Genomic DNA, 13,615 nt, shown 5'->3' on the forward strand with positions numbered 1-13,615 from the left:
GTGTTTAATTATATTTCAATAATGAAATCTGGTGTAAAACTAATAGAATTTTCAAGTACACATGCTGCAATCTAAGTTGTTAATTAATAATGCTTCAGTTTTTAAACTTCATCTAATCATGTTTGGTAACGTAGTTGGCTTCCTGTGCCTAGCATCTTTTTCATAGACAGACTTGGGTGACGTTCATATTTTATACCCCCTTTTGAAAGAGGGGGCATATTGTTTTGCACCTGTCGATCGATAAAGTTTTGTCCGTTCAATATCTTAAGAACCCTGTGGTTGACAAACATCAAACTTGGTACATTGGTACACCTTAAGGAATGTATTACTCCTATTGATTTTGAAGTCACATAGTTAAAGGTCAATCCATTCTCGACATAGAAAGATATCCGCTCAATATCTTGAGAACCTTTTCCTTGACAGACATTAAACTTGGTACATGGTACATCGAGCGGAGTATAATAATCCTGTTGATTCTGTGTTCACATAGTCAAATGTTAAGGGTAAAACTGGACGTAGTAATATAGTACCTCCTATATTTTAAGAATCATTTGCATGATTGACACCAAACTTGGTGCATTGGTATATCCTAAGGAGTAGATGACCCCTATTGATTTGGGGGTCACATTGTCAAGGGTCAATCCACTCTAGACATAGGAAGATATTGTCTGCTCAATATGTTGAATTGTTTTGACACTACTATTAACTAAATTATACATGTGTATAACCCTTTTGAATTTTGCACCACGGAGGACATACATGTTTCTGAAACATTTCTTGTTTTTATATATGTTTTCTTTGAACTTCCTCGATATATATACTGTAGCATTGATAAGTTTAAGATCTTTTGAGATTTTAAAATCAACAGGTGCTGTTGATTTTAAAATGGTTTATTTTACGTTCTGCTGCAATTTTAATCGGACGCATCCAATATTGAAGCCTTACAAATTACATGTATAACTTTGTTTTTGAAATTCTTAAATGCTCTTACATGTACATAAATGATAGTATTAATGCTTTTTGAATACTCAAAGTAAATTGTTTCTTGGGATTGATACCATTTTTAAATGAAAGAAAGCAGAAGTGAGCAAGCTCACATACCCCACGCTCTAACATTGATTGACAATGTCTCACATAATGAATGGTAATGCTAAACATTACCGCAAGAACAGGACAGACGGGCTCGAAATTCTAAGTACAATAGGGGCACAATACAGTGTGTCCTTATTAACTACAAAGTTTTAGTTGATAGTTCTGTTAAGCGGTCTCAAAGGAGTTGCACTGACAATAACAGGGCAGACGGGCTCGAAATTCTAAGTTCAAAAGGGGCATAACTCCGAAAAAAATTATTGAATCAAAATTTCCTCGGAAAATGCACATTTACACAATATGCCCTTATTAACTACAAAGTTTCACGAAATTCTGTTAAACGGTCTCGGAGGAGTTACGCTGACAAAAAAGGGACTGACGGAGGGGTAAAAATATACCCTCCGCAACTTTTTTGCATGGGGTATAATTAGATATTTCATATTACAATTTCCGTGTGTTTCTTTGGAAATACATGTAGCTTCTAATATTTAAATTTTAGCAGCCGATTTGATGCTTTGCATCAAAATTACCTTATTAAGTCTGTGTTACTTAACTCAAGGACATGTGCCAAGTATAAAAGTTTGCAAAGGGAAATTGTTCTTTGCCAACCGACTGGATATTACCATTACAAAAATATGAAATATCATTTGGAAATAAAAACTTAAAAGGGAATGGACATGCATTTGTATAAACAAATAATTATTTAGATATTTAATTGATCATACGATAGTATTTGATTCGTGTAAAACATAGCAACAACCCTAAAATTAAAAAACATACGCAAATATGTATTTGAGACATCTAAACTTTCCATTTTCAAAACAAGGCACAAGCTCTGTTTATATTATGTTTACATGTCACGGGACTCAACTATCAGTTGCCGGTTTCGGTAAAAAAAAAAAAAAAAGCTTTTACATGTATAGCGAAATTTTTCTGCTATTTCTTTTTTGTGTTTGCTTCCTATATTGATTTATCAGTATCATATGTTGAATACTTTTGACATACTCTTCATATATCTTGGTATTCTCACCTCCGCATGTGGTGTGCTGGCTATGATAAGCGACTTTGGAAGCCGGGTTTTATGGAAATACAAAGCATATCCTGTGTTGAAATATTTTTAATCCACTTATTGATAAAAGATCTTTATATCTCTACCAAAAACCGTCAATTTTAGTACACCATATCCCTTTAAAATGCTACATGTACATCATAGCGAGAAATACATTAAAAAGGTTTCCCCGATATCCCCACATACAAAAGGCATTGCGATATGTGAAAACAACTAATTGCATTTGTTTGCCCCAAAGTCATGAACTAGAACAAATATGGATAAGCTTTCCGTAAAGACTAAAACGGAATCCAGCCCACTAGGTTTTTGCTTTGTTATCCTGAATTGATTCTTTACAGTGAGTAGTTACAGTTCTCCACATTTTCATTTCATATTATCACATCATATACACATGTACGTTCCGGTTAGAATATACAATGCATACATGTGCATTGTGAAATCGAGTACGTATTCTACACAAGTATCAATTTATTTTAGAACACTACGATCAATACTACGTGCAGAACATCAAAAGCAGCCAGTTGTTTGGACGTTATGATTTGTCGAGTGTAATGCACTACGGAATGTATGTAAGTGGGTTTTTTTAACAAATCTATACAATTTGCAAATGTTCACAAACTCCAGAGAGAGTGGGCTAAGATACAAGTGTGAATGAATAATCGTACTCGGCTGGGTATAAGTAAAATCATACAAGTACAAATATTCTTTTTAAATGGGATATATAATGCGACTAGTCATCTCTCCATGCACCTGGAAGAGCCTAGGACTACAGAAGAGAGTGTTTTCTTGAAAAGAGGGCCCCACCCACCTCAGAGTCAGTACTTTGACGATGTTTGAAATCCTACTGTACAAAATGTCATTTCCAAACTATGAAAAATCTGTACTTGCACTTTAACAGTGCGACATTTAATTCTGGACACGACAAAAGTCCGGAGTTTCGCCAACCCTTTTATTAAGGATACAAATAAACCCTTTGCATAAAAAGATGGGATTTTATGTTCACAAGACATGCACCAACATTTACACTTGTAACTATTGTAGTTTTTAAGATATTTCACCTGAAATATAAAAAAAATCCCATGGGATTTGGTGGAATTTTTACTCCCACTTGGGGGGATTTTCACTCCCACGAAAAATCTCATGGGAGAAAAAATATAATTCCTCCCAAAGGATTTTAACTCCCATATTTAAACTTAATATGGGATACAATGTCCCATAGGAGGATATGTGCCATAATGAACATGAAATGGCAGTAAATATCCTATTTGAGCATGAATGGGAATAAATATCTCAAATAAAACACAGGATGGGGTTTTTTATCCCATGAATATAACAATAAAACAGAAAATTGTATCTTAAAGAGTGTTGTTTGTCATGATTCTTAAAAATGTACTTACAAGCCAAGGAATGACATTAACTTTTAAATACATGTAGCAATTATAAGCTCCTATATGTAGACCTATGTGTTTGTGAATAAATGTCTAAACAACATGAGAAATAATATAGGATATTAGAGCTCTGCATTACTAAATTCTTTCCCATGCAATTTTAAGGAAGTTAGCTCCTGAGCTTTTGAGTACAACTGCGCAGGATGCTACAACTAAGTATTCACTGGTTCAATACTGATCCCATTTGTGCAAAGATATTACATATCTATTGCTGAACCCTATTCAGTTGAAATGTTTTGTGTCAATTCAAATTTTGTAAGGGTTTGACAGGGACTATATTTTGTGGCGGAAGGATTCACTAATCAAAAAGTTCTAATTCTGCATGATATTACAGTTTCTGTTTCATCCAATGTATCGTCTATTTTTATACCCCATCCATGTATTTCAGTTTTATAATTTATGATACAGGTAGTTGAGATTTGGAACTAGTTAAAATGTTGTAATTTATTAACTTGGTTGATATATTTTTCCAAACAGAACACCAATTCTTAAAAAAGTTTTAATTAATTTACTCGAAATTTTGTATAAAAATTCAGTATTTTCGCCAATAATTAAAAGAAGTTTTTGTTTGTTACAGACCTTCTCGAATGGAGGAAAGACAATGACAGTCTTTGATCCAGACTTGGAGTACCTGGTGAAGAAACTTGATCCTTACCAATATTATATGTTCAATGAAGTTTCGCAAATCTCAGAGTGTCAAGGTATGGATATCGGTGAATATATTTACTCTGTAGGTAAATCGCTGGTATGAAATTTAAGCTTGCAGACAGAGGCTTGGATTGTGAAGAATAATGGATAGTTTTACTTTGCTTAATTCAAAAACAGTTCAGACTAGCTGTGTATTCCCATTAATTTTCTATTAGATAAGAGTCAAGACTTTAAAGAAATCAAGGTGAGAATCGCCTCCAAATGTGAGAGTCATAATAACAGAGCACATCCAGTATGTCTATAATGTATGCATTTAAAGAATGTATGTTATAAGTAGGACTTAATTTGCGCTAAATCAAGCTACGACAATTTTTCCTTTTCCAAAGATCAAGTCATGGTCATATTTGAGGGACAAATTCAATAGGGTCTTGGACGAAATTCAAAAACTGTAAAGCAGGTGTTTAACAACAACCTTATCTAAACGCAACAATCTATACTCTCAAGCATGAAAACTGCATGTACATGTATAATGCTTTTTCAAAAACATTTAGATGTTACAGGCGGGGGACCTCGAAGTGTCGATATGGTCTTTCACTGGATTAGTTTCAAGAGACTAGTTCACTTTTTCAGAAAATATTTTTCATTTTTTATGTTAAAAATTAAAAATATAACTTATTCAATGTTGACAACGAATTGGACCTTCTGAATGCAAGGATAAAAGCAATATTTTAGCCTTAACTCTGTGTTATTTAATTTAAGACTCGTCTTTTTATGTATACAAACAATTAACAAACCAGTGAACTGTTAATTTTGTTGATTGATTGTACATGTATATTGTTTAACGTCCCTCTCGAGATTCTTTCACTCATATGGAGACGTCAATTGAAAGTATCTTAATTTTACACTGTTACTTTAACTTTTAAATGACACATTTTACCTAAAGTATACGTGTTATATATTAATTAACTTGGATCGATATCCATTTATTTTGAAAACAATAACACACATCAATCTTTGTTTTGAAAACAAATAATAATTAAACTTTCTATAATGAACTTCTGTCATATAACCTTAATTTTTTGTGAAACTTTAAACATATTAGACCGTAGATTTTGATCATTTGAATTGAAAAACAAAACTTGAGGAAAATCGTGAATCAGTTCCTTTAAAATTGGATCATGTACAGTATGGCTGATGTTTTCGGAGAATATGAGCTCACTTCAGCACCCTTAATTGGTATTCCTTTATACTACAGTAAATAATAACTAAATATTAAGTATTTTACCGTTGTGAATATTGTGACATCGTGTTTTCGTGTGTATAACAGGATAACGTCCGAGGTCGAGAAATGTTGTTTTGAAATATAAAGCCGAGGCGTTTATATTTCAAACAACATTTTCCGACCTCGGAAGTTATCCTGCATCATACTCAGAAACTTTTCTTCTACTACGGCTCAGAAATATACCGCAGATCTTTTACCTATACAGTTACGAATTTGTGACATCATGGTAGTTTTCGAAATGGACTAGGCCTACATGTTTTTAGCTGACGAAAAGGGTGAAATGGTAGGAGTATAATAGATCTATTTTGTTTGTATTAAGTTTGATAATTGACGGATTATATCAACAAGAAAGCTACACTTTCGTGGAAGAGGATAAACTTGGTTGTGCAACGGCGTTTGTTTACATGTGTATCGATCTCGGAATGGAGACGATTGAATGACAAATGCTCTCCGGTCATTTATAAATTTTGTTTTGCAACATATATTTTAAAATTACTTTTTATGATTCTGAAATTGAATTATCAGTTATCGATTTCATTGTTTTATTAGCAAATCACGAAGTGTAGGCGAGATGCGTATCAATTTTCTCATGATCAGTTACATGTATTGCGTTTGAAAGTATACTGAAGAATAATGAACGCGGCATTCCTTTGATCTTTGCAATAACTGTGGTAAAGTATATTGCACGTGGCTTATGTTTAGTTGTAAAATAAGCAAAAATTACGTCTGCAAGGTATCCCAATGTCATTAGCACCACGAAGTCAAATATACGTTATAGAATACAAAATACATGGATGTCGACGTTTATTTTAGGTATCAACACATGTATGTGTACGTAGTAATTTTATCGATATCTTTTCTATTGATAGGTATAAAGTGTAGCAGTTTTTCACTAACCTGTGAGAACTCTGGATACCCGGCCTTTATAAAAAACAAATGTACCTGTCGCTGTCCGGAGGGACTAGATCCTGCCACAGGATGTAGCACACGATACGACGGAGGTATGCTCCTCTTTGAAGGGTTACATGATATGTGTCCTTGAAATGAAAATTTTGAAAAAGAGTACGCTTACATATTTCAGTTAGTTAACCGCCGTAAAATAGCTGTAATGATACCAAAAACGGCGTAAAACCATAAACGATCAGTCAATGAATCCACGCAAGCATAACGAAAACAATTCAAAAGTCTGAAAAACCAATGGGACAAACTGACAGACAGACAGAGGGACGGACGGACAATGGAGAAGAAAGTTATAGTCCCCTTCGGTTTTACAAACCGGTAAGGGACTACAACACTGTAGTAATTAAGACTAGATAGATTATTTGCAGGTGAAAGGGGGATATACACATGTAGCACTAAATCTAAATTAAGTGAAAAGTGTAAAACTACCTTGTGGAGAATATAAATGTAGGCTACATGTACACATGTCTGTTTGCATATTAATATGATGAAGTGACACCTAAAACGTAAAGGCAATTACTGTATTCATTTCAAAATATTTTTTTCATTCAATGCTTTCAGATCGAATGATTGCAACTACATGGCCGCCGGATTCCTTCACTCTCCTCAGTACTCAGATTACCGGCTGTCCGAGTGGTTTTTATGAAGGTGGTTTCACACAGCGTCACAAAAAGACCCGATTGACTCGTCAAAGTTCTAAATTTAGTGCTGACATAATGTCAAAACGCACCTCAACTCGGTACAAATTTTGTACCAAAAAGAAAACAAGTATAAACGGAATTTCACCACACTGGCCTAAAGGAAAATATTGCATCTATCGTCATGGAGGAGTTTGTCCAAGTGGTAAAAATTAGATAAAAGTCATCTAAAGACACCGCATTGAAGTTATATACTATATATATATATATCATCAATATAAACCATATCAACCATTTTGATTATCCTTGCAAGGGTAAGGGCTGGCTGTCCTGTCGAGGTCGAAATTTGTATTTCCATACTAGGTGATTCAGTAGTCTGATCCTATCCAATCACATATATATATATATATATATATATATATATATATATATATATATATATATGACATAAGTGGATGTGTATCAATTATGAACGTTAAATAAATTAAGGAAATTTACGTTTGCTTTTACGGTAGTGATAATCAAGATCACTACTCAAGTGCTGTACCTGTTGTAGGATTCAGTGAGGGGTATATACAGTTTGTACCTGTTGTAGGATTCAGTGAGGGGTATATACAGTTTGACGATAGAAGGAAACCCTCCGACTTTTACGGCATTCTTCCTGATGGTCACTTTTCCAGAGACACACGGTTTTACTTTTGTTGCCGAAGTGATGGAGCTACACGTGCGACCATAATTCTTCCTTCAAAGGAACCGTTTATTTTGTTTCCAACTTCTTCAACTTGTCAGGAAGTGTCAGGTTTTGCTATTGAGTATTCGTATATTTTATACTTAAGAATGTAATTCGGAAAAGAAATGAGCTTTACTTTCAGTATATTCTTGATTATTATTTTTTTTTCACTTTTGCAGGAATGATCTCAAACAAGCAATATATAAGAATAAAAAACAAAAAGAGGAAAAAGTTGTTCCATACCTCTGGGGATACACCACACATAACCATTTCGTACATAGTAAACTATAGAATAGATTTCTGCTTTTATACACCGAACAATTACAGTGAGTATTGTTTCAACGGATGTCTACAAAGATATTAAATGTATTAAAAGTATACATATGTATATATTAAGATTGTCGACGAGTAATTGGTTACTCCAGTACTCGTCGGAAAGTCCGAGTATCAAATACAAAATTAATACTCGAGTACTCGGAAAGTCATGGTCTCTGTTATTAGTAACAAAGGTTTCTAGACGTTCCGTCCCATAATCAATCCGTCCCTTAGTCGATTCGTCCCATTACCGATCCGTCCCTAGACTATCCGTCCCCTAGTTAATACGTCCCCTAGTCAATCCGGCCCAGAAAAAATCATATTTTTTCAAGTATTATTTACAGTACTAAATTGGTTTAATTCATCTTCATGGTTTGTGTGCCGCTGACATCTTCTGTCATTAGGTAGTCATCCTTTAATATGCTCTATGGTATTTATGGCTTGATTGCAGACTAATAAGACTTTATCACAGGTAATGTATATTAATCTTCTTGAGACTGTTTATTGTAACAAATGTCTCTTCTTTTAAAAGCAAGAAAAACATACTTTGCCAAAACATTTAAGGTATGTGTTCCTCCATATTGAAATAAGCTTTCAGTATTTCCCAAAAACAAACAAGAGATGTTTTGATATTTGACAGATTTTTCTAAGATCATTATACACATCACAATATTTGATAAAGTGGGCTTCATTTTCAATACAAAGAATACCTTTTATTTTTAGACAAAATTTACATACTCTGTCATTTATTGGAATATTTCTATACCTGCCACATTATATTTCCAAATCATGAGCAATTCTTCGCACTTCTGGAGTTTAAAAAAAAATTCTAATAGTTAGGTTACTGTAAGCACTTCAAACAAAAATTATAAATCCCAGTTAAGGGTTGTATAAACAATTTTATTTACACGTCTAACTTTGGCAGTTATCTAATTTTGATAATTAACTGCAATATATATGGAAAAAACTTCCCTTTTTCTTCAGTAATAATCATTTATTATATCTTTGATAAAAAAAAAATTGGAGGGGCCGGATCGACTAAGCAAAATGGGCCGAATCGACCATGGGACGGACCGTCTAAGGACGGACCGACTGTGGGACGGAACGACCTGCTACCGTAACAAACCACCGCGCCATCCTCTCAAGTGTGGAAATATTTTTAACAAATCCCGAATCCAAGCTGTTAAATGTCAACTTTGTGTGAAGTTGAATTGACTTATACCGGAGACACAACAACTGTTGAACTGTTTACGAATCAAGCATGCTGACATTGAAGTTCCTATCTCAATACCAGAGAAACAAGCGTCCGTACTAAAATACATATAATGTATTCAAATTCGAAGAAATCTATCGGGCAAGCAAAATGATGATGGGCGACTTCGGTTCTTACCCGAGTTAAAAGGGTAAATATCCCAATGTTCTTTTCTACTCCCATGCATAATACTCCATCCAACCACATCCATCGTTTGAAAAAAGTGAGACATGCGCAGTGTCATTACGAGACCGACACATTGCTACCTGTCAATACATTTGTTCTAGTAATACAACCGAAGTTGCATTTGAAGTAGTGTTCATTCATATTCATTAATCAATATTTGAATTTTTCACATTTAATCAACGTCAAGATCGAGATCATGGAAATATGAAAGGCGAATATAACGAACAGTGATCAATCTCATAACTCCAATAAGCAATACAAAATAGAGAGTTGGGCAAACATGGACCCCTGGATATACAAGAGGTGGGACCAGGTGCCTAGGAGGAGTAAACATCCCCTGTTGACCGATCACACCCGCCGTGAGCCCTATATGTTAAAAATAAAATACCACCCCCCCCCCCAATTCTGACGATGTAGGGAGGTTTATGAATTGAAAATATTTATTTAAAAACAGGCAAATAACCGGTTACTCTCTCTCTCTCTCTCTCTCTCTCTCTCTCTCTCTCTTCAACATCACCCGATACTTAAAAAGTGTAAGATCCACTAAGTGGATGTAAGGTCAAATACCAAAATTAAATAAAGCATGAAAATGACTAATGACACGAAGAATTATTTTTTCGGGACGACTTGTCCCTTCAAGTCAAACGGAAAAGTTTCACATAGGTAAAATATGGGTGTACAAAAAAAATCCCCCCAAACTAGCACTAAATCTATAGATGTACACTAAATAGACGTACATATTATATGCTAATCAATAAGTCCTCCTCGATACGTAAGCCTTTGAGAATGATTACCATGTACATCATCCATGATCACTTCGCGTGTTGTGGATCTGTTCGTTTGACGAATAGGACGCGTCCGATTCGTTCCCTAGAAAACATTAATTAGCAAGCCAAAAACAATAAACCTGTAATTTGCAGTGTATATGTTATACGTTTGAAGATTTAGTGTTAGGGTTTTCCTTGGTCCCATCGAGTTCGAGATAACAAAGTTTGATGTGTGTGTGGTTCATTCCTGACTCTCGTACAGAATTTACGTTTTTACTGCTCCATGATAAACTCGATAATTTCAATGAGTAGACGTTCGTGGGTATCTACGTCTTTAAAATTTAGTTAAACTGTTTGTGTCTGTGTCATCAATATCCTAATTTAAGAGAAAAAGATACTTATTATCTTTATCATGGATTTAAATACGTGTACTATTTCAATATTTTAGACGAATCACTTTCTTACTCAAAATGGCCGAAGGAGTCTTTTGGATTAATTCAAACAGCTCTAGGTTGCCCAACAGGATTTGAATCTGGACAACTTGTCGAATACTCGCAATATTCTTTTGTTTCGTCTGATACTGACACTGCACTCAAGTCGGAGGGTGAAGCTCTACGTTATAAGTTCTGTACAAAGACAGAAACTACCCCAATTGGAGACCGGGCAATGTGGAGCCCTGGATCATATTGTATCCTCCGAGTCGGGGGAGTGTGTCCTGATGGTATGTACTTATTAGGCTTTGTAACTGATATACATGTAGTATAATTAACTATGAAATTAGGATTTGTTGGGCCTCGTTAATATTTTTCACTAATATTGAGAAGCCACCAGCTGTTGGTGAAGTGCCACAAATTTAGACCTACACTAAAGCGCTTACGGCCGTTGCAGTGAGAGTTCTACCGCGACACGGGACTTCCGTTTTTAAGGTCGTATCTGAAAGACTCGTGGTCCTCATTTCTGAATGTCGAGCGTTTGGTGAAGGAGCAATTACTATCCATATATACGTCTTAGATTTGACGAGGCAATAGTACGAACTCACGACCTCCCGGTTACAAAACGAATGCTCTACTAAGAGGCTATCACGACCGGTATTCAACCAAGAGTATTGATGTAAAATGTTAGTAATTTTTCAGAAAATGTTGTTAACGAATTGAACTGTAAGTCTTAAAAGCATTATGTAACATTATGCAAGTCACAATTTATCGATACAAGACTTTGGTGAAACAGTGATTGGAGGCCATGCGCCATAGTCCAATTCACATGAAAATTGGCGCATTACATTATTTAATCAATGCGCCAAAGTGCGCATTCATTAATTTATCGATTGTAACTTACGTTTTTTTTAAATCTAGAAGTGATTTGAGTACGACTTACTTATTTTTGTACTTTCGTTTTTAATTCCTATGTATTCTGATACACCGAATATCATTGTTTGAAGAACAACCATGAGAGACCGTCGTCAGATACCGATAAAAGCAATGATGCCATTGAGAAGGGGAAAATGAAACTGCAAATCTGTTATTTATTGAAAATGACCCTTCAAAATCTGTTGATGGCCCATCAAATCTGAAAATGGCACATTGCAAATTTGAACTGCGGGGCCCTAGACCATTTTGGCGTTCCCAATCACTCCGGGCCGCCCCAGAAAATCAACAAATGATCTTCCTTGGATATTGCATACAACGTTAATATTGTTTTTCAATGAGTGAAAAATTCCCGACGTGACGTAAAACAATCAAGCAATGAATGAATGAATCAATCGATAATTTTTTTTCATGTAGCCCTTCGTATCGTATAAAAAAGTCCTAGTTGTTATTTTCAAGTAGACGTCAAACAGTGACGTAATTTTGAGAGATTCTGTGATTAGACTTGCAACGGTTCGAACAAGTCTGGGGATATTGATTGATTGCATCTTGTTTAACGTCTCTCTCTCTCTCTCTCTCTCTCTCTCTCTCTCTCTGGGGGGTAAGATATTTTTTTTACTGCCATTTGATATAAATCATTACGCCTTTCAGCCAATTTAGTTTGTAGAAACGAATTTAGTATCCCGAGAAATGTATTGTTAAAATTGGCATGCATTTGGATCTTATCATTACACATTTCAGTTTACATACCATAAAGAGAATAGCTCTAAAATTCCTTTTAAATTTTCTGAAAGTCCGTATTAATTAATTTCATTGCAAATATGGAAGTGATAAAATATACATGTACGAGGTTAACAATGTTTTTGGAATATATTAATGTGTACATTATTGAAGTGTCAATTCATTTCAATTTGTCAGAAAACGACTATATTTTCTATTCTTGGGCGATAGGATTCTCTGAAGGTCACGTTTCATTGGTGGACAGTCAACCGCCAGAAAATGTGGCTGGTTCCCTTCCCGATGGTTCCTTCGTTGATCACATGACCCTGACTTTCTGCTGCCGATCGGATGGATTTACTCGGAATCCAATTCAACTACCTAACAAAGAATCTTTCATAATGTTCAAAGAATCCTCTTCTTGTCAAAATGTTGAAGGTAAATATATATGAGGTACATCATGTATTATAGTTAACTGTTTTGTTACGAATCCTAAATAATCAGTCACTACCAATTTACACACAATAATTACATTTTAAGCATTTTCAACATTTGTCTCTTAAAGAGACACGATAACTCATTTTCCACATTTTAATCAAGATTGTTTTTTTAACACACGTATTGATAAAGTGATAAAAATCATATCAACACTGACAAGATTAAACAATTTGAATGCAACATTTGAATTTGCTCTCAACTGAGCTTTTAAGATCATCCGGAATTCAAGGGGCTATTCATACTGACTCGGACTTTTAAATGCATATTTACATCACGTGATTTTGAATGACAGTAAACTTTATAGCGCTGCATAGAAAATTATTTAAGTACCCCTTAGGGGGTCCACAGTCGCCTTTCTAGCATGAAATTATTCCCTGCTTCTTATAATTAAGTAATTATAAATCACTATTTTAGCAGAAACCCTTCCGTGTTCCTATTAACCAAAACGTGACGTTTTCAGATAAAAATAGCAATGTCTTCATGATTTTTTAAAGCCTGTATGTATTCTAACATTTCTGTCCGTCGGATGAACGTTAAAGGGTGTCCCGTGTCAAGGACCACAACCCCTTTGGCACGCAAAAGATCGTTTCCCTGATGTTCGAAAAAGAGAAGGCTCACTGGGGGCCGTCAGGAAAACTCAAACACTAACAAC

At 34.8% G+C, this 13,615-nt stretch overlaps 1 protein-coding gene across 1 annotated transcript in view; it reads left to right on the forward strand.

The window, feature by feature from the left end:
* LOC125652118 (uncharacterized) overlaps window positions 1-13,615 on the forward strand; it is a 62,999-nt gene that overhangs the window by 25,129 nt on the left and 24,255 nt on the right. The window contains exons 9-16 of the mRNA XM_048881089.2: window positions 2,636-2,727; window positions 4,184-4,307; window positions 6,406-6,537; window positions 7,058-7,339; window positions 7,730-7,933; window positions 8,044-8,190; window positions 10,833-11,105; window positions 12,700-12,903. Coding sequence (XP_048737046.2) covers window positions 2,636-2,727; window positions 4,184-4,307; window positions 6,406-6,537; window positions 7,058-7,339; window positions 7,730-7,933; window positions 8,044-8,190; window positions 10,833-11,105; window positions 12,700-12,903 — 1,458 coding nt within the window. The remainder of the gene's footprint in view (window positions 1-2,635; window positions 2,728-4,183; window positions 4,308-6,405; window positions 6,538-7,057; window positions 7,340-7,729; window positions 7,934-8,043; window positions 8,191-10,832; window positions 11,106-12,699; window positions 12,904-13,615) is intronic.

Source organism: Ostrea edulis, chromosome 5, assembly GCF_947568905.1.
Source record: "Ostrea edulis chromosome 5, xbOstEdul1.1, whole genome shotgun sequence".
Taxonomy (NCBI): Eukaryota; Metazoa; Mollusca; class Bivalvia; order Ostreida; family Ostreidae; genus Ostrea; species Ostrea edulis.